At 40.9% G+C, this 26,670-nt stretch overlaps 2 protein-coding genes across 3 annotated transcripts in view; one reads left to right on the top strand and one right to left on the bottom strand.

Annotated features, from left to right (window-relative positions):
- Positions 1-836, top strand: part of TMOD1 (tropomodulin 1) — a 39,902-nt gene extending 39,066 nt beyond the window's left edge. For both annotated transcript variants that reach the window (XM_088147489.1, XM_088147490.1), the window contains exon 10: positions 17-836. In XM_088147489.1, the coding sequence (XP_088003615.1) occupies positions 17-81 (65 nt within the window). In that variant the 3' untranslated portion in view covers positions 82-836. The remainder of the gene's footprint in view (positions 1-16) is intronic.
- Positions 399-18,254, bottom strand: TSTD2 (thiosulfate sulfurtransferase like domain containing 2). The gene is made up of 10 exons (XM_007441569.3): positions 18,116-18,254; positions 15,023-15,231; positions 12,800-13,113; positions 11,556-11,664; positions 10,542-10,667; positions 8,944-9,049; positions 8,364-8,482; positions 5,944-6,102; positions 3,556-3,694; positions 399-2,483 (listed from the first exon to the last, which is right to left on the bottom strand). The coding sequence occupies exons 2-10, from the start codon at positions 15,212-15,214 to the stop codon at positions 2,254-2,256; spliced, it is 1,494 nt and encodes a 497-aa protein (XP_007441631.1). The 5' UTR covers positions 15,215-15,231; positions 18,116-18,254; the 3' UTR covers positions 399-2,253.
- Between the last annotated feature and the right edge of the window lie 8,416 nt (positions 18,255-26,670).

The raw sequence follows: 26,670 nt of genomic DNA, 5'->3' as shown, positions 1-26,670 counted from the left end.
TTTTTTTTTTCCTCAGTGAGAAAAAGACGACTTGCAGACCTGACTGGACCCATCTTTCCCAAGTGTCGAACTGGGGTGTAGTTTTGGTTGTGGAGATGTGTCAGCTAGCTTGCACTGGTTTATGAAGGCTTATGGAAGCAGAGCAACTGGGCAGTGAATTTCCGGGGCTTGTTTTTCATATGACACCCATGCATATGGAAGATTTAAATTAAATAGTTATTATAGGCAAAGGTCTTCATTATCAATTTGTGGAATATGGCATCTTTATTTTTAAAGAGTAATCCAAAGTTTTAGCCTGTCAACCATAAGATGCAATTTTGGATTCTGGTGAAATATATTGTGACTCAGAAACAGCTTGAATTTATAGTTAAATCACAACTAGTTTTAGTATGGATTTGTGTGTGTGTGTGTGTGTACGCGCGTGTGCGCTGTGATATGCATGAGTAGTTAGCAACAATAAAAGACGTGATACTGGACTGCAAATGTAGCAGAAATGTTAAAAAAATACTTTATTATTTTGATCTTGAAAGAATTAGAAAGATTCTACTAATTTGACAGCATTTTTATCATCCCAACATACATAATCATTTTAAAGACTTGAGAACTGCAATCAGCTAGCAACATCCAGAACCCTATGTTGTAACCCAGCATCAGAATCATCATTTATACTTAAAGCACCTCACAGCCCCCCCAGCACAAAAAATGTAAGGCCACTGTTTCCCTAAGCAAGTCACAAGAAAGGCAGTTGCTGAATGGGATGTTGGTTATTTCTATCTTTCCTGAAGAACTGAAGTATTTTAAAATATGGATTAAATCTCATAATACACCCAAGAGTCTTTATGCTTGCAAATTGACTGTTTTATTTTTGTATTATATTTCTTTCTGTTTCACTACAGTATCTCCTAGCGACAGTCTCCTTGATCTAGCATGCTTTTGCAGAAAGCTGCGTGGGGTCCAATGTTTGAAAAATTTACCTGAACAAGGGCTTTTGGATTCATTCCATTCCATTTGCTCTGCAAGAGCAGAGTATTAGTACCTGGACAATATCTACTAATCTCCCTGTACTGTTGATGGGGATACCTATTCTCACTGCACAGGTCTCCTATACTTCCTGTATGGAGGGTGTCCTGACATTCTGCAGACAATGGCTGAAATGGCTTCCTTTTTCCTAGCTGTCCATACAAATATGATTTTGCCACTATGTTGCCAAAAGAGGGTATAATTTGCTTATATGCCTCCCCCTTGACAGTGTCATAATCTGCCCTCCCTAAATGTAGATGAGAATCCCATGGTTAAGGGACATGGGGAATTTCCTTTGATGCTCATAGTACCATTAGAATCTGTAATGATTGAAAGCAGCCAGCATCCCCATTTGTAGCCCAAAAGCAGGCATGGCTGAAATCTGCAAAACAAAACATGCAGAGTCCACTTTTGTCCTTAGTCTAGTTCCAGTGGACAGTTAGATATTCTAGGCCATGGTAGTTGTGGTGTTGGTGTTATTATTATATCATCTCACCTTTATTTTGTGCAATTTAAGGCGGTATACATAATGCTTCCTCCTATTTATCGATAGGAGATTTAGATATTCAGCATGCCCCTTAAATTCCGAAACATCCCCTCCCCAAAACTGGTGCAAGTTTGACTTGTTTTGGGGGGGTTAATGAGGAAAAGAGCATTTTACACTTCTGTCCCTAACACTCCTGAAAATGGCTCAAAAAGTTGAGCCCTGCTTATTCTAATTACATTGTAACATCAGCAACCCTAATTTCTATGGCCCAAATTGTAACCCTCAGGATGAAAAAAGTTTGTCTACTTCTGTGGTACAGCTCAACTCACAGTCAACAGATGCTCTCCTGTTAGTCCTGTTACCAGTGGTGGGCAACATTCAAAAATGGCACAGGATTCTATGCAACTCATTAAAATTAATGGTGAATGCACTATAGCCTTGCCTGTTGGGTTGAGACCAATCTGCTATTTTTTCGTTGCTTGTGAATTAGGCCTTCCTAAAGCATTACATGTAAGAACCTGAAGCTGTCTTGCTGGAAGACTCTAAACATGGTTGAACCTTTCTTCTCCATGCAATTTCTTCTGAGAGGAATCCAATCTTGCATAAAACCTTGACTGCAGCTGGAACTGAAGATCTGTTCAACTGCCCCACACAGCTAACTCCCCCGAGTCCCATTAAAATATGTCTCAGACCTGGCATCTCAGGCAATCATCCATAAAGAGGGAGCATAACTTCAGGGGTCTTTGTCAAATGCATTCCACTGGTACCTGCTGCCGTGTTCCTGTACACTCACACTCCTCTTTGAAGGTTAGTCCTGAAGGTGCTGAAGCCAGTGCATGACCTTTCTCCTGGCAGAGGGGACAGCAGGCTGTGAGCCCTTTCTGTTGGCATTGCTGGCATGTCAGGACAAGTTGACGGCAGAGCTGGGTAGAGCAAAGACGGTACTGGTCCCAGGGTGTCCCACAATAACGGCAAGCTGGAGAGGAGGGAAGCAAGCTTAAATTTCTAAGGGGAACAGTTGTTTAGGGTTACTGCTGACCCTACTTTCCCTATGGTCTCTAACACAGTGTGATTGGATTCACACAGCTACCATGGTTTCTTCAGTAAGCCACAATAGATTGGGATCATACAGCTAAGCCATAAATTGTACTTTATAAGCACAATGGTTGGGATCACACAGTACACTTAGCCAAAACCAAACATTCCAACATTAGTTGTTATGTACTGGATTTATACCCTGCAACTGCTCTGTGAGCTCATGACAGCACTCATGGGAGGCTCCTCATTTTACAGTAAACCCTTAATTGAATGGACCATTCAGAGGGAGGGGGTGTCTATTAAATACAAATGTCTGTTAAATCTGAATATAGGTCATTTGTATCAGTATACATGATTTGTGTAGTTACATAGTTGAAATAAATGACAATATCTGCAATAAAACCTCAGTTTAGCAGATTAGCCTTAAATGGGACTGAAAAACAAGTGAAAATTTGCCCATTGTATCTGGAGTCCATTACGCCTAGGCCCATTAAACTGAAGATTGCTATATTCCTACAACCACAACCTTGTAATGCAAATTAGTTGAAAGAAAGTATAGCTCACTTTCCATCTTCCAGTGATGGAAGGGTAGGTATTTGAACTTGAATTCCTTTGGCCCAAATCCAACATCTTAAAACACTTGGGGGAAGAGCAGTGTGTGACTTAGCATGATGTATGAGCTCATTTAGGGGTTTAATTGTGACTGACCAAGCATAGTTAGCTGAAGTGTATGCCAGGATAGAGGAGATGGGCAGCAAGTCAGTCTCTCATTTCTTGAGTGTAAAGAAAAAAACAACGACTTGGTGCTTCCAAACTGGCTTCCCCAACTAGATGAGCTGGACTACAACTCTCATTATGCCCAGCCATCTTGCTGTTCATCCAAAGGGCAACTAATTGGTGATGTTGAGCAGGAGGGAGCTCTCCTGTGGTAGTTTACAAACTAGTGGCCTATAGGATACAAGCAGCAAAGGTGCCAAACAGCCGCTCAGATGGGGAAGAACATACTTTACCTGAAATCACATCACTGTTTGAGGAAATGGCATAACGTTCATCAAAAACAAACAGCTTTCCTCTATAGAACCCATCAGGAAATTCTTCCAAGTACTTGTGGATTCCACCTTTGAGATGATACACCTCTGTGCATACACCCTGGTTCAAAGCAACACCACACATAGATTTAGGAACTTTTGAAAGGCCAAAAAAAAAGTCCTACACTCTACAACCAGTTGGGTTATAATTTCTTGTTGCTGATTTTCTAACTATGGTTTAGTGTTGATGATGCACATATGATGACAAAAAGGGAATGATTTTCTCCGAAGACACAATTAATATAATTTTATAGAGAAAAGGCAAGACAGAAATGCTAGAAATATACAGTATGCCTATATTCAATATTATGTGTAGAAATTTGCCATCCTCATGCTTTAGGAAGCTCTAATGGGTGCAGTAAACAAACTAGTATTTTAGTAATAAACCCAAATCTAAGAACAGAATCCAAATCTTTGGTAGCGAAATGATTGGTGGTGGCAGTGATGGCATGACTTACAGTACATGGGCTAAACAGAAGGCATAGCCTTTACTCTCTGTTTCTACCCTATATCCCCTATCCCCCAGTTATCAGTTTAGATCAGCGTTTTTCAAACTTGGCAATTTTAAAATGAGTGGAGATTAATTCCCAGAATACTGGGACTTGAAGTCCACCCATCTTAAAGTTGCCAAGTTTGAAAAACACTGGTTTAGATGTTCCAGGTCTAAGAAAAGCAGCTGACAGACAAAGTTATGGGAGAAGACAATGGGTAGCTGAAGTAGTAAGTATTCATTCAGTATCCGCTACTTATCTAGGGAAAATTATGTAAGTTTCTTCTGCCAATTTTCAGCTATTCAATGGAAACCCAAGTCCCCAATTCTACTTATACACTGCTAGTTAAGGCCCAAGGAAAAAGGAGCAAGGCTGGATATATCGCTAATGACATATACTTGCACCTTTCGTATTGTGCTACAGTATTCAATTCACATGCATAAATGAATTCTTCTGAAACTGAGAACTCTTCCAATCAGAGGAAGGCAAGTTCTTGAAGGGGGCAATTCAGCCTCCTACTTTGCTGGCAATTCTTCCAATGATGCAATAAGGCTGAAGTATTTTTTAAGCATTTAGGGGATTTTTTAAAGCATTTGGGGGATTGGGGTGGGGATGTTTACGGATAGAAATGGGAGAGTTTTGTGTCATGGAGATCTTGTGCTCCCAGTCTTCTCTTTCTCTTTAGATAGAATGGGAAGAGACGAGCTTGATCCAGAGATCTTTGTAATTAATAGTGAGGCTGTTCTGGAAGTTTTCTCACCTTGTTCAGTCTGAGTATTTTATTTCCACCCTTGGGTTAACCTCTGAAAAAACAAGTTCTTAAGACAAACCCAGATATAACTAAATGGCTTACAGGTCACAAATATACATTATCCACACCTGAGAGAGCAGTTTTGCCTTTTTTGGGGGGGGGGGGGCTTCAAGTTAGTCTTGACTCCTGGGACTACCTGGACTAGTCCCTGCAGTTTTCTTGGTAAGGTTTTTCACAACTGGTTTGCCCTTGCCTCCTTCCTAGGGCTGAGAGAGAAGGACTGGCCCAAGGTCACCCAGCTGGCTTTGTGCCTAAGGCAAGACTACAACTCATGCTGTCCTGGTTTCTAGCCTGGTGCCTTAACCACTACACCAAACTGCCTCTCAGTAAGTCTTCTTGACACCAGAAAAACGTTTGGTTGATTTTTACCACAGGAGACTGATATGCTCACCCTTCAGGAGAGCTAAAAAAAAAAAAGTCCCTCATATTTTTTAATAAGGGAGATCTGGATTGTTCCATAATTACCTAACGAAGCTACTCTACCATGTTGAGGAAACTATTTTCCATCATTTTAGAATGCATAAAAAGCAGACAAGGGAAGTGTCAGTCCAATTTCCAGTTTTCCTGGAAAAAGGGTCAGGGGTCTGGCTCAGCTGTTTACTCCTACATAAAATCTGCAGACTAAGTTTTGCAGCAAAGGCCAGATTTGCTCCATCTGCTTATCCTGTACTGAACAAAGGGTTCTGCTTTTCTTAATGCACAGTTGGGTTCACAATTTATTAAGAGGTACATTTGATTATTATCTAAACTGCAATGATTCATCCACTACAGGTGGTGAAAGAGCAGGTGCTCTTTTCCAGCCCTTTTGAACAGTAATTAGTTTAAACACTTGGCAGGTTATTTCGTGGTTCCCTAGAGTTTGACTTTGTTCAGCATTACATAACTGCTAGAAGACTGGACCTATTAGGTCTGAGTGAAACTATGAATGCCTTGCACAAACCCCGCTGTGTCACTTGTGTTCTACAGTTGACCAATTCTAAGTCAAGCCTTCTCCCCTGAGCGGCTCACCTTAGACCTGAGGTAGGCTGAACCCCGCTCGCAGCGGATCCCTCCTGTGCAGTACATCAGGACTCGCTTGCTCCTGAAAAGGTCCAAATTCTCATCTATGTAGATGGGGAAGTAGCTGAACTTCCTAATGTTGGGAGCCAGACAGCCTTGGAAATGCCCCTGGAATTAAAAGAAAAAAAAGCACTACTTAACCTGTGATTTTAAAAGATAAAACCAGGAACAACTGCAGCTGCTATGCTACCATGTTGTCTCACTGCTTAATTTCTTTAGAACCACAGAACATATGAGTTGGAAAGGATCCTTTGGCCATCTGGTCCACCCTCCTACTCTGTACTCAGGGCATCCCTGACAGGCAGCGGTCCGGGTCTTGGTTCAACAGCTCCACTTAGGAGAAAGCCATCATTGTCCTAGGCAGGTGGTTCCACTGTTTAACAGCAAATTCCCATAAAAAAACACATCCTAATATTCAGCAAGAACATTTTTTTCACTTTAACTTGTTGGGCCTCGTCCTGTCCTTAGTTCCAACCCAGGTCCACTCCCTCTTCCTTTTAAACATTTGTAGACCACAAGCACAATGTTTTATTTAGAACATGTATATAGCCACCCATCTTAAGTACATAACTCTGAGTGTTACAATACAGTACAATACAATTAGTTTTGGCAGGCCAGACATGTTCCTGCTCCTTTAACTTCTCCTCATAAGGCTTGGTTTCCTTCAATCTTTAAAAAAAAACAAAAAACATTTCCAATAGGAGCCGTAACGGAGGAGGGGTGCAGAGGGGGGAAGAAGTCTCACTGCAGCTTCTGAGCCTGCTGCAGCCTCAGCAGAAGCATCACCAGCACTGCCAGCGTCCTCCTCCAGTCAGATCATCTACAAGTGGGGTAAGGACAGGCTGCACTAAGTAATGGAAGGAGAGCTCTTGGTGGCCCAGTAGGAGCGTTTGTTCGCACACAATAAGAAAAATACAATGTGATAGCAAAACAAGGGACAGATAAATGTAGGCAACAAGGAATAAAAGTGGAAGCCAAGAAGTCTGCTCAGTAAGATGGGAAGGGAAAAGAAGCACAAGAGAATTTCAAAATTACTTGGGGTTGGTTTTGATTCATAGAGGCCACTGGATGTCTTGTGACCTTGACTGAATGGTTCCAGCCCCTGCCAGTAGGTGAAGCCTGATACACTGACAGCCCCTCCCCTCCAGTGCTAGTTGCGAACCATATGCTTCTCCTTACCCCGTCATGCAGCTCAGGTCCACTTCTGCAGTGTTCATGACTGTGACTGTGCAGTATCTTTTACCATCCTGGTAGCCCTCATCCAAGCCTAGAACAACTCCCTCGAGTCTCTTTCAAAGCATAATCCCCAGAACTGGGCACAGTTGGTAGTGACACATAGGCAGACCTTCTCCAGGATGATCTCCCCAGTCTGGTCTTCGGGTCTTCCAACAGTGCACCTATTGCTGCTGTAACCAAGTCTATCCTCCTTGCTGCTGCTCATCCTCTTTCCTTCCACCTTTCCCAGCATTACAGACTTATCAAAGAGAATAGTAATAGTACTGGTTAAGCCACATTCTCTGTGGCTTAACCAGTGCAGAGTTCAGTAGACCACTTGCCTATCATGATCTGCACATAAAGCTACTATTATTAATGCAGTTCAAGATTACACTGGTCTTTTTAGTTGCTACATCACACTGAGGGTCTATGTCAGGTTCAGCCTAAGGAACTCCACGAGACAGTACAGATTTAGTTCTATAGCCTTTATTAGCTTTCCCCTTCAAGACAGAATCTTGCCAGACTGAATCCAAAATTCCCAAGCCAGCAAGCAAACACTGCAAATTCCTTAAGGTGGTGCCAGTCTCATCCTCTTCACCTTCCCATGCTCTTTCTGGGGGCTAAGCAAATGCTTATCTCCCCAAGTGCGGCCTTCACCAACCCATTCCATCACAGTCTACTAGTATTCCTAAATGTATCTCACTTACACTGCCCCCAACCTGGTCTCCCCAATCCTGTATTAATCCATTTTTCCTACCAGATGCAGGATCTCACACTTATCACTACTGCTGGATATGACTCAGTGTTCAGACCTCTCAAGGGAGTCTTCTTTTGCCTGTAAAGAGTTACCAAACTTTCTAACTGGGTGTCATCTACAAAGCTGATAAACATATCTTTCATTCATTCTTCAAGGTCATTTAAGAATTCAGTTTTAAAATGGCAGGTTATACATCTCCCAAGTAAAAAAAGGGGAAGTGGGAACAGGAAACGGGCAATGTATTACTGAATGGATGTTTAAAAGCCTCTTAACCTACTCTGTTCCATGCACATACACAGGACCTATTATGTATTCTTATGGCTAAACCTCTGGTATGCAAATCCAAAGGAGGCAACCACAACAACAACAACAAAACACCCAAATTAAGGCTACCTACTATTTTACTTTCATAGAAGTTCCTGCAGTCCAGCAAAATTGTATCCACCTGCGCATCATGACCCTGAGAAAGGTATTTTTCTACTTCTGCATGAAACTCCTTTGGAGCCAAACGGATTCCTACCAAGAATTAAAAGACATTAAGAGGATAAGTCACTGCAGTGAGCCAAGTTTGCATATTTAACACACACGTCCTCAGCAAATCCCACTTTATTCCAGACAGCTATTTCTGAATAACTGTATAGAAGACTTCAAGCATGAGTTTAATCCTGTTCTGTTTTTGTTCCTTGGGCTTACTGCCTTCCATTTGATTCCTGTAAAGCACAACAGGCTTAGGTTCAAAAGTGATGAGTTCAGATTTCTAGCAAAAGTGTTCTGACTTCTCCATGGCAGCTCATTGGCTGGGAGGAAAGAAGATGAGGAAGAAAAAGGGTCAGGGAAGAAGAGAGAGAAAATACAGTGGCTACACCCACTTTCATGCTTTGATTCACCCACCACCAGCACTTTTCCCCAAGAAATTACTCTGGAAGAATTCAGCCCTTGACAAAAAAAAGATTGATCACCTATGACCAGTTCCATACCAGTTTCTTTATAAGAGACTTTTTCTGGGTGAATTCCCATAGGTACTATTTCTTCAAACACACCAATTCGAAGATCTGGGAAACAGTGGGCTCCTCCAGCACTGGTCTGAGGAATCAAGGGAAGAAAACAAAGAAGCAGCAGCTTGCAAGAAATCTTAGTTGCCATGTTGGTAGACAGTCAACAATCTTCCCTGCCCCACCCCTCCCCTCCCCTCTCATCTGTCCCAATCCCATGGGAGTCAAAGGTGAGAAACCAGTGATTATGAAGTGCACCTCCAGCTTAATTTAGTCAAAAAGATTTAGAAGCAACCCTCTTGAATAAAGTCTGACAAGTTCTGATCTTCTAAACAATTTATTCAGCCTGTTTGAGAGTGAACACATGTACAGGAGCTTTCCTGAAGGGCACAATTACCTTACAGATAGAGAACATGCTGTCCACAGACCTAGCACTGTCTACTAGGCTGGCTTGTCAAGTAACACTTGGCATTTGCCACATGTGTGGCAATTTCACTGGGTCTTTCAAAATGTTTCTCAGGTACTCTCAGTTGCATTGAAAACCTCTTAATTGATCTAACTTAAGGTGAAGAAGGTTCAGTCTTCAGAATATTCCCCTGGTTGCTCTTGCAAAGATTTGAGCCTACTTCTGTCCTCGTTGGAGATGAGTCTCATGTAATTTGAGATGGGTGGCCATATAAATCTTTTAAATAAATAAATATTGTCTGATCATTTTATTGTTTTATTGTTGTTTTATAGTTACTGCTTTTACTGTTGTTGTGAGCCACCCAGAGTTGTTTAAGATGGGCGGCCATATAAATTGTTTAAATAAATAAATAAACAAACTTGTCACCGGCAGAAAAAACTAAGCTTGCGTGCATCCCAGATGGAATGACCTGAGCACAGCTTGGTTGGCTCCTCCTCTTTGCCTAAGTAGGGTGAGGAGTCCAGCAGGAGCCACACTTGAGAACAATCCAATAGAGCACCTGCAAGCAGAGCTAAATTTTGGGTCCATGTTTCTTTCACAGCCCATCTTACGCCATGCAGGATAAGGTGGAAATATTCCTTGGTTCTTCCTTCATGAAGGACAGTTCTCCATCCAGGATAAGGAAGAGGGAGATTATTGCCTTCCTCCTTTTCCTGTCTGCAGAGAAACATCATACAAGAGTAAATAAGTCATATGTGGAGCCAGAGGCCTTTCTCCATTGCTCCATACATCCACTTCCATGGTAAGAACAGATGTGGTCAGAGAGCAGTAGTTCCCTTCCCCTTGACATCAGCATGTTAGGATATAAAGAAATACATCCAGCCCTTGGACTTGATTTAGTTCCCAACTCATAATCTACATAAACAGCACATCAACTAAGAAACACTTTTTCTGGGTCACCAATCACCCAGATTGGGTGGTAGAGGACTCATAAAATTATTCAAGAAAGCAGGCAGTGTTTCTCTTGTCATCTCTTGGAATCCTATAGGACCTGTGAGAATTGTATGACCGTATGGCAAAAGAATTTTGCAAAGCAAGAGTTCTGGGGAAGAAGGTCTTTAAGAAAATGCTCACTATAGGATTGTAGTGCAGTCAGATTGCTGTCTGTGTCTCTCACCTTGAAATCTTCCTTTGTCAAAGTGCCTTTAAAGAGGGGGTAAGATAGCATTGCTTCCATATATAGGTTAGTAGATGCCCTGTTCCCACCAACAGTTCCATTAATTCCTTCTGAAGCAATTCGCACCTGGAAGCCAAGCAGGAAGAGTCATTATAAGATATGCAACCAAGGCCTATCTGGGTATATTCAGAAGGGACCCTAACAGAATTCAGTAGGATTTACCCCCAAGAAAGTATGCATAAAACGTCAACCATGCACAACCTACAATTGGTTATTGTTCAGCTGCATCTAAATTTAATCCAAACAAAATGCAACAGCAAAAAAGGAGAGGCATAACACATTCCTAAGAATTGTCTTGGGATCGGCTAATGCAAGTTGCTCTATGTGCTGGAGATACTGACTGCTATTGGCTTCTGATTGGCTTCATTTGTAGGAAACATTAAAAAAAACAGCCAAGAGCTCTCTTCCCATCCATTGTGATATGTTCTGTTCTGGGTCAGCAAAGTAACACCCAGGAGCCAGGGCACACCTTAAGGTGCCCAAGAAGCATCTCTGCTTCACACTTAAAATGAAACAATGTTTTTAAAGTTGCAAAAATCCTGCAAGATCTTGCATGAGACTTCTGCACCCCCTTGAGATTTTGATTATTTATTTGTTAATTTATTTAGACAGTCCAAGGCCAGAAAAGATTGTCAACGCATTTTCTATATAATGTCTGAAAGTGAATGAGAGATGGGTCAGCATCTTGTTCTTCCAAAGTTGCTGATAGGGATGATTCTAGCCAGGTATTTCAGAGTAATTCCCAGCCTGCCTATCATGATGATGATGATGATGACGACGATGATTTGCTGGAGCCATACCTGGTTTTCACCAGATAATGGTGTTCAATATAATTAACATTGTTAATAATATATAACTAATTAGAAAGAATAGAACCAAATTAACTAAAATCTCAATTAAAACTCAGATGATAGAATAGTTACTTCAAAAAGGGGATAGTGTTGAATCGCTTACCTTGCCAGTTAGATGCAGATGCTGACATAAAGCCTTCTGCCACATACAAAGTCCCACAGGATCTGTCACCTCGCAGTAGCAATAGTATAGCAAAACTTCCCCAACTTCACTGCAAAGAGGGTTGGGGAGAGAGTTTGTGTCAAAAGTCTGTATTTGTATGACTAAATGTACAAGACCTTAATAGCTTGGTGCTAGTTTCTTGCCTTGTGTCTGCTTTTGATTTTGTGTCTGGCATCTTGATTTTTGCAATGAAAAAAGCCATGTCAGAAGCATTGATTTTTTTTTAAACTTTGCTTGGATATCATTTTGTTCTGCAAAACTGTATTTGTGTGTGCACACACACCCTCCTTTGAACCATTCTGCCTCTATTCCTCATACCTGCTTCCAGATTTTGCAGCAAGCCATAAACAAGTTGATACACATTAATTACAAACATCATGGTTACAGACCCAGAGGACTAGGAGAAAAAAAGGGCATAGTCACTCACATATGAAGAAATAGGGTAAAGAATCAGTGAGAATGATGGATTAAGGTGGCATCACCTCCTAAGTTTTAAAAAAGAGAAGAAAACTGTGCACTTCACCTAGGTCAAACCATCTTGTTGGTTCCTGTTTTCCCAGAGCCCCTCCTCCATCTGACCCTGTCTCTGAGAGACTGATAAAGACCTTGCAATGGATGATGAAACTGTTTGAGTACACCGGGAAGACCTGAAGAGCCCATTCCCCCTGCCCTGCTTCCACCCCCCCTCCATTTCTCCTTCCCTTAAATGAGGAACTTTAGATGCTCAACTCTGTAATTACTTACCAAATGTTAGATGTTAGAAACCACTTATGAAATTAAATAAAAAAAACCATCTCTAACCCTTTATAGTCATCCATTATGCTTAAAGTAAAGAAGTAGCTTCCTTAAGGAACATGAAAGGGTGTAAATGGGATGTGTAACAAGCCTGGCCATGCCAGATAAACTGGAGGGCAAGGCTGTTTGAGTAGGAGATAATCCAGAAGGGTAAAAGACTATCAGTCCCTTGATGGCAGCAATAAATCCCAAGAACATGAAACTGATGCTCCTCAGTCAGTGGACAGAAGATCATCAGTCTCTCGGTGATCAGCAGTTTCCTAGATGACAGATGACTGACAATCACCAGCAGAGCAGGAGACCATCAGTCATTAGGAAGCGGGCTGAGTGAAGACAGAAGAAACTGAACAGAATCACCCTAGCTCAAGATAAGGATAATAATTTCTTACCTTTTCATTTCATTAGTATCGATGTGGCTTATATCTGGGAGCTTGTAGACCATCACCTGGTTTCTGTCTGGAGTTTTGTTGGGCCTAGATGTTTCATCCACGGAAGCAGGGCTATTTGTGATTCTGCTGCCTGTCATCTGCTTTAAGATCACAGATGTTTGCTGCCCAATGTCACCTGAATGCTGAGAAGCCACATGTCTGTGAATGCCAGTCAGATCTTTGAAAGTCTGTTGGCAGCATCTCCAGGAAATTGCCCTTTGGCAAGCATACATGTCCACTTCCACTTCCTTGGCTTTCACAAAGAGCGCAAATGCCTGCAAGGACAGCAGATGAGGCCAGAGGGGCCAGAAGTTTAAGAGCAAATATAAGAGCAGTCCCTGTGAGTCATCTGCAGTGAGGTCTCAGGCTCAAAACTTACAGGACAGCCAGCAGAATGCTGACTAAGCAAGCGTAGATAGATTGCAAGCTCCTCCTTTTGGAAGAGTTGCTTTAAAAATGCTTCCAGTTTTGAAGTTGTCTAACATAATTAGTGTCATATCTACTTATGGCATCACTAGCAAAAACAGATAAACACATTTGGTTGAAAAAAATATGAAGAACCCAATTTGCAATTGACTAAGCAAGCTGATTTCCTTCTATAACAGACAAGAGGCCTGCATTTATTGTAAACATAAAAGACAACCCATGAAATTATTGTTTATACATGGCATTCATCCAGTAGTACAACTCAAAGTAGTACAAGTCAAAATCTAGTGGCAAAACTTCTTTTTGGACTGGAATCAGAGGAAAAGGGGAAGTGGTTGAGTTGGTGATCATCTCTAATCAATCAATATCCCTCTACAGTTTACTTCTTTCAAATTGGACCACTCTGAAAGGTATAGAATGTGCTCTTCCTCCTGACTCCCCCAATGAAGACTTTTTTGCAGTCAACCCTTAATAATAAATTTGGATCATCTTTTCCAGATGTGAAGCACATCTTTCTGAGTAGGCACAATGAACTGATGGGATATATATTTCTTTCTAAGTTTAGTTTATGGTGTGTGTGTGGAGCCAGGAGGCAGAGCTACATTTGCCACAGCCTTACCAGCCTTAACCTTTTCAAACCTGGAAAAAAACAACACTGAACATTGCTCCAAGAAAGTAACTACTTATGCCCTGTGGTTTGGCAACTCTCTCACACACCAAATGAGAAGACTATAGAAAGGATGAAGCAGGATCCCAGGAAAAGAGCAAGCAGATGAAGCAGCAAAAGTGATAGGTAGAAAATCAAAGTGTGAACAGGTAGTAACTGGAGAAATCAGACAAAGATATAGAACCAGGGAAAAGTCTACAAGGGGAAGAAAAAGAGGGAGATGATGGAATGATGAGAGCCAGTTTGGTTTAGTGGTTAATGCACCAGGCTAGAAAGCAGGAGACCGTGAATTCTAGTCCTGCCTGAGACATGAAAGCTGGCTGGGTTACTTTAGGCCAATCACTCTCTTTCAGTCCAATGCACCTCACAGCGTTGCTGTTGTGGGGAAAATAGGAGGCGGGAGTATCAAGTATGTTTGTCGCCTTGAGCTGACCATACATATATATAAATAAAAAGGCAGGATAAAAATCTAATAATAATGTTTAAAAATAGGCAAAGAGGAGAAGTAAATGAAGGTCAGAAACTGCATGGTGAAGAGGATGGAAGTTCACATTATTCATTTGAAATACAGTAATCAGAAAAACATTTCACTACCATGTTACTGTGACACCAATTCTCTTTTGTAAGTTCTGGTCATGAACTTCTCTCCAAATAACTCTAATGTAACCAAGAAACAGAAACCTATGGTACCACCTGTTTCCAGTCCCTGGTTTCTTTTCACATCACAAACAGTAGTCTATAATCCTGGCCATAAAAGGAGGATTGTGGCGAAGAGCAGGGGACAGCACCTACCCTGCTTTCACCCACCAACTCCCCCTTGCAAACTCAGCCTTTTCCTGCTGCTTTGCAGTCAAGACAACCCTCAGCTTGCCAGATACATTCTGGATACTTAGTATTTACTAGTAACTGGCTTCAGACTGGTACAGCAGAGATTGGAATTTGTCTGAAATAATTCTGCACATCAGTCATAACTCTGAATTCAGAATGACCATTTATGAGTGGAGTACAAGTGGGATCAAGGAACTCAGAGCTGCTCAGTAATTTTTCCCTGGTAATAGACACTGATGAACAGTCAACAACAAACCAAGTACCTTCTTCTTTGCAGAGGCGTATTTCTTTTTGGCACTGCTGTCTACTTTGGTCCTGGGATGACTTTTGGGTGGGAAAGGAACATGATCTTTCAGCTCAAGGTCTGCAGAGGTTAAGATGCAAAGTTCCACTGCATCATCTCCATCAGGCAATGGCAAAGAGGAGATCATTTCTACGTCACAGCAGCTAGGCATAAGTTTTTTTCAACAGCCTAAGGAAGATTGTTCCAAAATAGGGATTTATTAACAGGCATGCAAGGAAAATAAAAAACAAAACAAGGAAACAATGGACCTGCATGAGCATTTCCACACCAATTCTTCAAATTAGTTAGAATCAGCTCCAGACCTGCCTGATTGCAGATCAGTAGAGTCCAGCTGTCTACACGTATTGCTAACTCTGCTGCAATGTAAGCTAAACCGGAGCAAATCTATTTTTCTCTGTTAAAGCACGATCCCCTGTGGAACTTCTGGGCACTCTTATTGCCCCATTGGTAAGAATTCTCACCTCCCCCCAACTTCAGTGTCCCACTGATAGGAACACTTGCCTCCCCCAGCCCTCTAGCTTTTTCTTTTGCTGTAATGTGGTTTCCTGCATTTCAGGTCAAAGGCTGGAAGGATTATTTCCTCAATGGAAGGATTGAGGAGCTGTGAGGTTAACTCTAGAAGCCACTCAATCACAATCAGTCTAAAAACATTCCTACTGTATTTATCTGAAAGAAGGATTAGATTGTTTCCTTAATAATTTATTTTCAAATCAAATCCTTTATTACAAGTCAAGAACCAAGACTAATAAGACTTACTAAAGTTTAATAAATTATTATTATAAGCTACAGAATACAGCTACAGAATAGAATGTACAAAATAACATAAGGTATACAAGATTTTAAAAAGTACAATCATATTTGCATAAGTTTATTTTAAAAATAGAATTGACATCTCAAATTTGCTGAGAATATGGCAGGTGACTTTTTCTTTTAACCTAAGCTGCTGCTGCTGCTGCTGCTGCTGCTGCTGCTGTTGTTGTTATTATCATCATCATCATCATCATCATCATTTATTGGATTTCTCCCCCACCCATCTCCCCCACAATAGGGGACTCTGGGTGATTTATGGATAATCATTCTAAAGTCAGGATCACTTTCATTTCAGGTAAATATAGTCTTCCTTTACAGGTAGAAGCTGAAAGTAGTATATGGTACTTTCCAAAATTAAAAGGCAGAAAATCTGCAGAAGCCTCAGTGCAACCTGAAATTAGACTCAACTGGTAGATTAAAATATGCTTTGATTTCTCTAATTAGCAGTTGCCATTTTTCTGAATGTCCTTGAATGCTGTGCTATACCCTCCATTTGAAATACTCGTGTCAGTCACAATGTCACTAAGGAAGATTTTTTTTAAGACACAGCTGGTCAAAATCAATCTGTCTTCTGAAAACATAGGACTTATTTTTAAATCTTATCCACCTGTACTATCAGGATGGTGCTGATGATGTTACTGGTCTGCTTCACAGGACTGATGGAGAATTAATATTATTATGGTAATAATTATTTAATTTCAGAAACAAGACCATATGCTGTTTTCCCTGCTATGATAATCTGTATTTTCCTTCATCTAACAGCTTATGCAGTCAACTTACTCAGCTGGAGAAATGCAATTTCTGAGGGTAGACATCTGAAGAATGTTGCCAGTCACTGGTCTGATTTGCACAATTTGCTGAGCCATGCTGTAGTTGGCTGAATTTGAGTTTACACAACAACAACAAAAAAATTGCTCTTAATATGATGTGCAGTCTCAGCCATCCACTCAGAACTTTGGTTCACCTACTCACTCTAACACGGCCAGTCGATGTTTTGCATGACATCCTGAACCAATTCTATTTTACCCTGCCATGTTGTATAAGCCCAGCCTGTGAGGAGGAAAATGAATGCCAATTCTGAATGTTAGACCAGAGGTTTTCTCATTGTATTTGAAGATACTGGGGAATGCACTTAGGACTGGCTGCATGTAAACCAGAGCAAGTAACACTTGCACTTTTCATTACAGCTCTCGGCTCCGAAATCTTCTGGATCTATGAAACGGCTGGCAAAAGAACATCTTTAGCTTTTTAATCAAGTTCTTTAGTTTCCCTCAGCACCTGTTTTGGCCACAAAATACTATAGTAGCCAAGAAGTTCATTTGTAGAATTGGAATTACTGTATAAACAGCTAAGAGTGCAAGAACTAAGAATCAAGAAGTCCCAATTCAATTTTCATTGGAAACATAGACTCATTGGGTGACTCAACCAAGCTCTTTTCTATAACACGGAAATAAAATGTGTGTGTGGCCATAATGATGACTTCATTTTATGGTTATTATAATAGTAAGATCATTTTATTAAATGCCTTGAGTTTATTTATTAGATTTGCACAGCCACCCATCTCACATATGTGAATTGTTATCCCATGATCATTACCACAGAATTGCCAGCATTGTAGGAGGAGAGCCACGTTACTGTAGTTTATAGTAGCAAAAATAAGCCTGGGACCTCCTTTTCCGACTACTGTGCCCAGTTTCATTAACAGGTACAAGCTTTTGTGAGCTGTAGCTCGCTTCATCAGGCGCAACTGATGAGAAGGGGCTACCAGGCTCCCTTTCTGTTTCAGTATTTCTCAATCTCAACCATTCTAAGATGTGTGGACTTCAACTCCCAGAATTCCCCAACTAGCATGCTGATTGGGGAATTTTGGGAGTTGAAGTTGCTGAGATTGAGAAACACCGTATTGAAGAAATCCCTCTCAGGGGACACGTGCCCATAACTTTTGCCTGTTGGCGCACAACAAAGTTAACCGCAAGGGCTCATATTCCAAATTAAATTCGTACCTAATGAAACCCTGATTTAGAGGGAAAAACAAAGGGGGGGGGGAACAAGTTTTGGACTCCTTCCCAACTGCAACCCATTTACTTTTGTCCCATTCTTAACAGGAGCCATTAAGAGCCAAATCAAGGCAACTGCCTTCCGAATTGTGCCTCTTCCGTCTCGCGGCTTCCTTGGCCTGCAACCGCGCTAGATTTCTGCCGCTGCTGCTTCTTCGTGCTCTCCTCCAATTGCCCCTTTTTACCTCGACGCGCGCCCTCGGTGCGCAGGACCTCCCTGGCCCGCTCAGCCGCTCCTTCCTCTCCCCCTTGGCCGACGGCTGAACTAGCTGGCGCTCTCTTTCGAGCGAGAGCATGGCTGGCGGCTGGCTCCCTTAAGCCTTTACTCCGCCTCCTGGAAACGCTGCACTTGAGGGACTGCTTGCAATTCTCAGCCTTTTTAGACCGGGACCGCAAGAGAGCAGAAACGGCCTGGGCGTCGCAAGCATGAGGGCACTTGTGATGCTGGGAGTGAAAGCCAATAATAACGATAATCTCGGCATTTGTCAACCGGGCTAACTTGACCAGAAGAACACAGAGGAAGATACATTTTTGCAGCCCATTGAAACCGTGTTTTTCTTTAACTACAGCAGTGCTTTCCACACGTTAATAGGCGAAGCCTTCCTTTTTGTTTTCCCCTGAAACTAGAGTTACGCTGCCTTCTTCTTACATCCAAAGAATTTTGCTTGAGGGTGTGTAAGAATTTAAAAACAGTCCACTCTTAGGAGACCCCCCCTTTGTGTCTCTGCCTGAGTGACTGTTCTGGAGTAGTATTTGGGGCTGTCCCAAAGAAGTATTTGATACAGCATTGTAACAAATGGGTCCCCTCTCAAGCATAGCTAGTACTGAGATATTAGAGAGCTATAATATCTTATCATGTAAGAATTTTAATTTTTCAAGTTTTGTAGAGATTAGTAGACAATTTTCTGACTGATACAGAAATACTAGTCACGCTTATTCTTGGACTGGGAGGCCCTGCTCATGCTCACTCAGTCACCCCCCAACTGGACTATGTGGGGCTGCCCCTGAAGACCATCTGGAAGCTTCTGCGAGAAGGAAATCAAATCTCCCCCCCCCCCGCCACAGGAAGTCAAAGCTTCCCATTTGTCTCACCCTACCATTGTTTATCTAAACAGCAATCAGGACATATGATTAAATTATAGTAAGAATGGGCTCACCTAAAAAAGATTAAAACGTAGCAGGAAGAATCAAGAGTCCCCCAGCCCAGCCCAAAATTAAATAACTAAAAACCTAGCAGGAAGGGCCAACATTCCTTGAAGCTGTAATTGAATCATAAAAAGATTTCTTCCCTGAAGAGATCTACATTCCAATTAGACAATACCAAGATAAGACAAACACAAGGAGCCCCAGCTCAGCAGGGTGCCTGACCTTAGAAGGCTCCCTAGGCCAGTGTTGTCCAAACTTGGCCACTTTAAGATGAGTGGGCTTCAACTCCCAGAATTCCCCAGCCAGCCAGCCAGCCATGCTGGCTGGGGAGTTCTGGGAGTTGAAGTCCACTCATCTTAAAGTGGCCAAGTTTGGACAACACTGGCCTAGGCAATTTCACTGGAGAGAGCTCTCTCTTGGAACCCCAACTTCTTTCCTAAGAATTCCTAGAGGGCAGGCATTCCTTGGCACCTTTCAAGGAACAACAGTATCTTCCCTATAAAAGGAACTCCTGGGGAACCTGAGCATGGAGTCTTGTGTATCTGGCTCTCAGAAATAAAGTCCTCTGTCTCCTTCAAGCAACCGACTGCGTGTTTATTCCTGGCTCCGAGATGAAGTTCGTAAGCTTTCTTTCTAACACTTTAGTTACTCCAGAGTGCAGCGGTGCCAGTAGTTATGAGTGCATCTTGTTTTGCCTGTGTAACACCATTACTGCACTGGTTTCCAGTAGGGTTCTGGGTGCAATTCAAGGTGCTGGTTGTCACCTTCAATTACATGGCATAGGACCAGGTTACTTGCCGGACTGTCTTCTCCCAAGAACATCCGCCCACCCCACACAGTCCCACAGGGAGGACATGCTCCAGGTCCCATTTTTTAAATCTTGTCATCTTATGGGAACTAGGAAATGGGCCTTTTCTGTGGTTGCCCCCAATCTCTTGAATGATGTTCACACACACACACTGATACAGGAGGTCCCAAATCTGATTGGCTTCAGGAAAGCTGTTGGAGTCAATTGTGTGGAGACCCCTTTTGGCTGTTTTGTTATGGTGCTTGGTCACCATTTTATATTTTGTATCTTATATTTATATATTGTACATGTTTTAAATGTAATGTGTTTTTTGAGGGGAGTTGTTTTTAAATTTTATTTATTTATCAAATTTATATAGCTGCCCATCTCATGTATGTGCAGGGTGCACAATTTAAATAAAACAATTAAAAACAGCCTTTAAAAACCATTAAAGCAATTAAAAACATACATGTTGTTGTTGTATGCTGCCCAGAGTCACATTGTCTGAGTTGGGCAGTCCTATAAATCTAATTAAAAAATAAACAAACACACAAGAAATACACGTGGCAGCCTTTATACAGGGGAGTTTGGACTCACAGTCATCCTTGTCTGTTTATTGAACAAATTTTTATAGCAGTTCAACTACCAAAAGGAATTCTGGGTGGCAAATAAAATAAAAACACCATATATTAAAAGCAACAATTTAAAACAATAAACTGCGTTGAGGCTACAATCAAAACATACATACATCGACCAACCTCCCCATGCCAGCTCTATCAATCTTGGTCCCAGTGCCTGGGAGAAAAGCCAGATTTTCACTGCTTTCCTGAAGGTCAAGAGGGTTGGGGTCATTGTTTCTTGTGGGGGAGGCTGTTCCATTAAGGCAGGCACCATGACAGAGGAGGATGCTTCCAAGGCCCCACCAGGCCACACTGCTTCACCAAGGAGTCCCAGAACATGCTCACCCTGCCAGCTCTAGTAGGACGGACAGAAACCATTGGGGATAGGCAGTCCCACAAGTAGCCTGGCCCCATGCCACGTAGGGCTTTAAGCATGACAATCAGCACCTTAAATTGCACCCAGAAGCCTACCAGGAGCCAGTACTGCTCACACTGCAGTGGTGTTACAGACATACCAAGGTGTTCCCACTAGTGCCCATGCTGCTACTTTCTGGACCAAATGTAGCTTCTGAATGCTCTTCAAGGGCAGCCCCATGTAGAGGGCATTGAAACAGTCCAATTGGGAGGTGACTAAGGCATGAATGACTGAGCAATGCCCCCCTATTTAGGAAGGGGCGCAACTGGTGCGCATGATGTGCAAAGGCCCTCCTTGTGTAAAGGCCCTCCTGCCCATGACTATCATCTGCTCTTTGAGCAGGACCCAAGAGTGCAGGAGAACTCTAGACTGCACACCAGCTGTGACTGGGGGAGTGTCACCCCAGCCAGAATTAAAGAACTTGTCTTTAATACACGGACTCTAAAACCCACAGCCGCTTGGTCTTGTCAGGGCTGAACCGAAGCCAATTCTTTCCATCCAGAGTCATACAGCCTGCAGGCACTGGGAAAGTACCTTGACAGCATTACTTGAGTGGCCCAGATCAGAGATATACAGCTGAATATCATCAGCATACTGATGGTATGTATATATTTTTAACAACACATTAACTGTTCTATCAGGGCAAACAAATCCAGAATTATTTGAGTATATTCTTCAAGAAAACTAAGAGCCAGTTTGGTCTAGTGGTTAAGGCACCAGGCTAGAAACCAGAAGACTGTGAGTTCTAGTCCCACCTTAGGCATGAAAGATGGCTGGGTGACTTTGGGCCAGTCACTCTCTCTCAGCCCACAATGTCAGGCTTGGGTGACAAGCCGATTGATCAATTCCTGTTGCAACCAACAGATCAACATTCAGTTGATCTGAAAAAAGCAGACCATGCACCTGAGGGAAAATGCTAGGAAGAAAAAAAATTATTCAAGAAAACTTAATGAACATGTCCATGTAGTCCAGGAAATTTAGCTGAACTCATTACCTTCCACTCTTGTTTAATCTATCTTGATGTGGTCCAGGGTGTTTGTGTTCAAAGGAAGGCAAATGACATTGAGATAGCATATAAATATGCACAGAGAAAATATAAGACACAATCCCCTTAGCTGGTAATAAGTCTCTCAGAGCTACAGTATATCTCAGTAGACGTGGATAGGATTAGAAATATTATCCGGATTAGACATATACAGGATTATGCATCTTTTAATATCCTTCATAGTGCAATCCAATTTGTATATATCCAGTGGAGCTTACTCTTGAATTAGAATGTTTAGGACTGAAGCTTTACTAGGTCATTCTATGCACATTATTTCAGAAATGGCTTCTATTAAGAACAGTGAAACCTGCTTCCAATATCCTCTGTTTCTGACTTGTTGCTACAATGATTCAGTGGAAGAGACTCTTTTTTCCATAAACTATGTGACTATACATGCTTCCCTCTAAGTCTCACTGAACTCAACAGTATTTTAAAGTAGATATAGACTGTTAATATTAGGAACTAGTTTCAATGCAGATATTATATGAAACACTCAATCAGCACTCTACATGACAGAGTAACATATTTTGGGGAAAAAATATGATCCTGCCTTTGTTTTTGAGGAACTATTAAATTTATTTTCTTTCTGAGGAGGGAATGGCTAACCACTGGAGAAGATGATGTGGTTTGCTCACTGCTCTCCTCCTGAGCCAGCTTATTTGGAAGAGTTCAGCCCTTCTAACTTAGTCATTTTGGAAGATCAAAGAGAGAACAAATGCCAAGGAAAGGAGCCTCATGTAAAGGCAAAGGAATTACAGCTTATTTGTATGAATATGTAAGCCTCAGCACTCCTCCAGCAATGAGGATGAAATCACTGATGAAGACCTCTACAATAAAATACCTAAGGTAAGTCATTTTGGTAACATACTGAGTCTGACTTGATCAAGGACTTGATCAGGCAACTCAAGCAAGAACTAAAACTTGCCACCCAGAGTCACTCTCTTGTGAGATGGGTGGCTATACAAATATGATTGATAAATAAATTTTAAAAAAAATAAAACTGGAACAGGAGAAGTCTGTAACACTGATAAGAGAGGACTTAACAGGTATCTGCAAACAAACTACAATAATAAGCAGTTTAAGGAACTATCCAAAGAAATGTCTGACACAGCTCAAACAACTAGCTAAGCGTGTGATTCTCTCATACAGAATGCATCTATCATAGAAGCTCAAAAAGAAATTTCAGGTATCAAGGTAAGCTTGGCAGATTTATAAGACTGGTATAGAACAAATAAACTAAAAGTCATAAGTCTTTAATCTAATCTAAAACAAATAATCTAAAAGTCTTAGAGAAAATGCCAAGAAGGTTGATATAATTGGTTACATGGTGACAAAATTTAACAAATTCTTCCTAATCTGAAATGACTACATAAGGATATTAAATGTACAGACTGTTTATTCCTAGGCTCACAAAGATACCAAGACTCAGAGACACCAGGAGAACATTTCTCAGTCTCTCATGAGAGACAAAATTATTCAAAAGGCACATTTGCTGGAAGAAACAAATTGGAAAGGAAATAAAATGGTGTTATATCAGGATATGAGCCAAGCTACTTTATCAAAAAGGAGAATGTTCAAACCCCACACTGAGCAACTGACTAAACAAGGAATAAGATATAAATGGGGGGCGGGGGTGTTAAATATATTCCAGCCTCAAGGAAAGAAAATAATTTCTACTCTTCAAGAAATGGACAGAATTTTGGATGATCCACAAAACCACCTGCACTGTTAGCACAAAAAATTACCTTGAAGCTCCTAAAAGACATATATACTGTAGTTGCAAGAAGAAGATGGAGAAGATAGCAGAAAAAGTTAGGGCTAAGAACTCTGTAAGTTATTATTTAATATCAACTTTAGGGGAACGTATGTGGGGGAAGGCTGAAAATTAATAAATAAGTATGATTAGCTGGGAGGTTGGAATACAGCACTGCACCCCTTCCTTAGACCAAGTAGGGATTAATAGGGAACAGCTACAATTTTTTTTTTTAAAAGAGTTGATGCGTGGTCTTCAGTGGGAGGGTTGGAATGTGGAATTGGACAAGCAAGGGATAAGGGGACAGGGAAGGACACCCAGAGGAGGAAAATATGTAAAAGAGCTCTTATTAAATAAGATAAGGTTGTTACTAGCATCAATTTCAGAGGCTTTCTTTTAGCAAGAAAAGACATTTCTGATGACTGACCAATGTAAAGTAGTTTCTTTCAATTTTAGAGATTGAGAAGATATCAAAAGGATTAGAATGAATAAATATTTTAAGATGTTTTAATCCATCCATAGTAGCGATAGAGGCGAATATCTATAGTAATTAGAGGAAACATATAAAACAGAAGGTATTATGGATAAGTATTTTGGAAAACAATATTCTGCTGAGGGTACAGATAACTCAAGAGGTGTATTAATCTTAATTAAAGCTAATTTGAACTTTATATTTGAAAAAAATACAAAAAATGAGAAGTTTATTTTTTATAGAAGGGAAACTACTTAACAAGATATTAACATATTAACACTTGCTTCAACATACTGCCTTAATCAGGAACAAATAAGGTTTCTCCAGAAAGTAATAAAATGTTAAATAGATTGGGCATACAGAATTTGATATTGGGTGGGGATTTAAACATAAAATAAAAACATGAAATAAAATCTTCAGCCAGCTTTAATTTCTAAAGCAATAAATTATGTTTTATTTTTATGTTTTATTGTAATTTGTTTGATTGTTGTGATCTGCCCAGAGTTGTTGAGAGTTGAGCAGCATTCAAGTTTAATCAATTATTTATTATTAATTTGATAGTAAAAAAATCCTTACAAAATCAAGATTGCTAGTGAGCAGATTGATAAAAAGGAAAGGAAAAATAACTTATAAACTTAATACAAGTCTCTAAATGTCAATTACCAACACTAAAAATGGCCAAAAAAAAAAAAATTAGTTACAATAAAAAAAAAACACCAAGAATCAATAGAAAGATTCTCTATACTTCTCAGAAATAGGATGTGTGTGTTTCCATATCTAAAATTATACTATCAAGCTGAAAAGCTAGGCATACCATCCATTCAATTTGAAAGACCAATCAAAACAATGAATAGAAACTGAAAATATACAAAATTGTAATACTTAACCTATTTTTTCTTTAAAAAACATCAATCTAAAGTAAGTAAAATAAACAATGAATTTACATAAGTTTTGGTCTAGATATGGAAAAACAGGTATGCAGTGCTCTACACGATATATCTCGTTTGATACCCCTGAAGATGTATCTGGACTTTTATGATCAATATAGAACTGGCCAAATAAAAATATGGAAAAACAAGTGGTTATACAGAATACAAGATTTTTATAACAATTTCTTCACAATATAGAAGAGAGAGAACAGCAATTAAGAAATAAAACACCATGACTCTCAGAGATTCAAATGAACTAATTATTGGGGACATAGGAAACTTTCTTTAGATTTGTAACAAAGTGATCTGGGAAAACAATTGCACAATAATACATTGTGGTAAACTGGGGCCTTTTTTTCAGCTTCTATGCAGGAATTATAGTTGAAGATGTTGCACTGCAGCTTTTAACACTCCTTAGAATTGTATAGAGCTTGTAACCAATGACAGACTCTGAGTTCAAGTTCCATTTTCAGAAAACTCAAGTGGCAGATTTAGTTTGGTAAGATTGACATGGTAAGCCAGAAAGAAACTGTAGCATACAAACTGAGGAGGAACAGGCTAAGGTGGCAGCCTTCTTGGCTTGACGTGTGATGATCCCAGCCATTGTGTCAAAACGACTATCCAAACAAGCATACCCAGGATTGCAGCCATAAAAGTTATTCACTTTGACCTATTCATGCTAAACCATGGTATCTTAACCAGTTTCCCAAATAAACTACAATAGCATGGGTTTACCCAACAAACTTAAGTCACAGATTGCACTGTGCAAAGCACAAACACTACGCTCAAATGACATAGTTAAAAGAGACAAAACCTATTCAAAACACACACTCAAAACAAATTGTGAAGTAATGCAACGTGTAATCCAGTATCTCAATCATGCCCACAACCTCTGGTGTGGGTCTTCCGGGCTGTGTGGCCGTGATCTTGAAGTTTTGTTTCCTAACGTTTCGCCAGCACCTGTGACCGGCATCTTCAGAGTGCAGGAGCACAGACAGGAGCAGTTCTCTTTGTGGCTCCTGCTCCTGTCTGTGCTCCTGCTCTCTGAAGATGCCGGTCACAGATGCTGGCGAAACGTTAGGAAACAAAACTTCCAGAACACGGCCACACAGCCCGGAAGACCCACACCAGCCATCGTATGCCGGCCGTGAAAGCCTTCGACAATACAATGCCCACAACCGTTTATGTATTTTTAACTACAAAGAAGATATTTTTCTGCCCTTCTTCGAAATCGGGCATTCGCTGCAGAATGTATATTAAGGTGAGGATCATGAGAAGATTCTCTATGGAATGATTAAAAAACAACCTTATAGGGTTTAACTATCATCCCATAATAAGGAGTCCCAGCATGATGGATTGGGGACTGACGCTGGACTTGTTCCCGTTTCTATAGCTATCCCCACATCCTTCCTTTAAAACAATAAAACATCAGGAACTACATTATCGAGGGAGCTTTGTTCGTTTTCCCCTAAAGAAGCACAACAACACATGTTGGGGGGCGGGGGGGGCGCGGTTTTTGTTTTTTTTTCGTATCTCAGGAAGCCCCCCAAGTGGTAGACCGTCCCTTAGCCTT

The sequence above is a fragment of the Python bivittatus genome, unplaced genomic scaffold, assembly GCF_059951505.1.
Source record: "Python bivittatus isolate LINGU-HERP-01145 unplaced genomic scaffold, Pbiv_v1 ctg000520_np1212, whole genome shotgun sequence".
In the NCBI taxonomy this organism is placed as follows: Eukaryota; Metazoa; Chordata; class Lepidosauria; order Squamata; family Pythonidae; genus Python; species Python bivittatus.
The sequence above is the reverse complement of the archived record's forward strand: the minus strand, read 5'-3'. Positions and strand labels throughout refer to the sequence as shown.

Bases quoted from the DNA above. Each gene is read 5' to 3' on its own strand.
- TSTD2 (XM_007441569.3), bottom strand. From the start codon at position 15,214: ATGCCTAGCTGCTGTGACGTAGAAATGATCTCCTCTTTGCCATTGCCT. The intron at 9,050-10,541 runs GTGAGAGACACA...TTGATTCCTCAG, and splicing joins TGACAAAGGAAGATTTCAAG to ACCAGTGCTGGAGGAGCCCA. The intron at 6,103-8,363 runs GTAGGTAGCCTT...TTTTAATTCCAG, and splicing joins ACTTCTATGAAAGTAAAATA to GGGCATTTCCAAGGCTGTCT.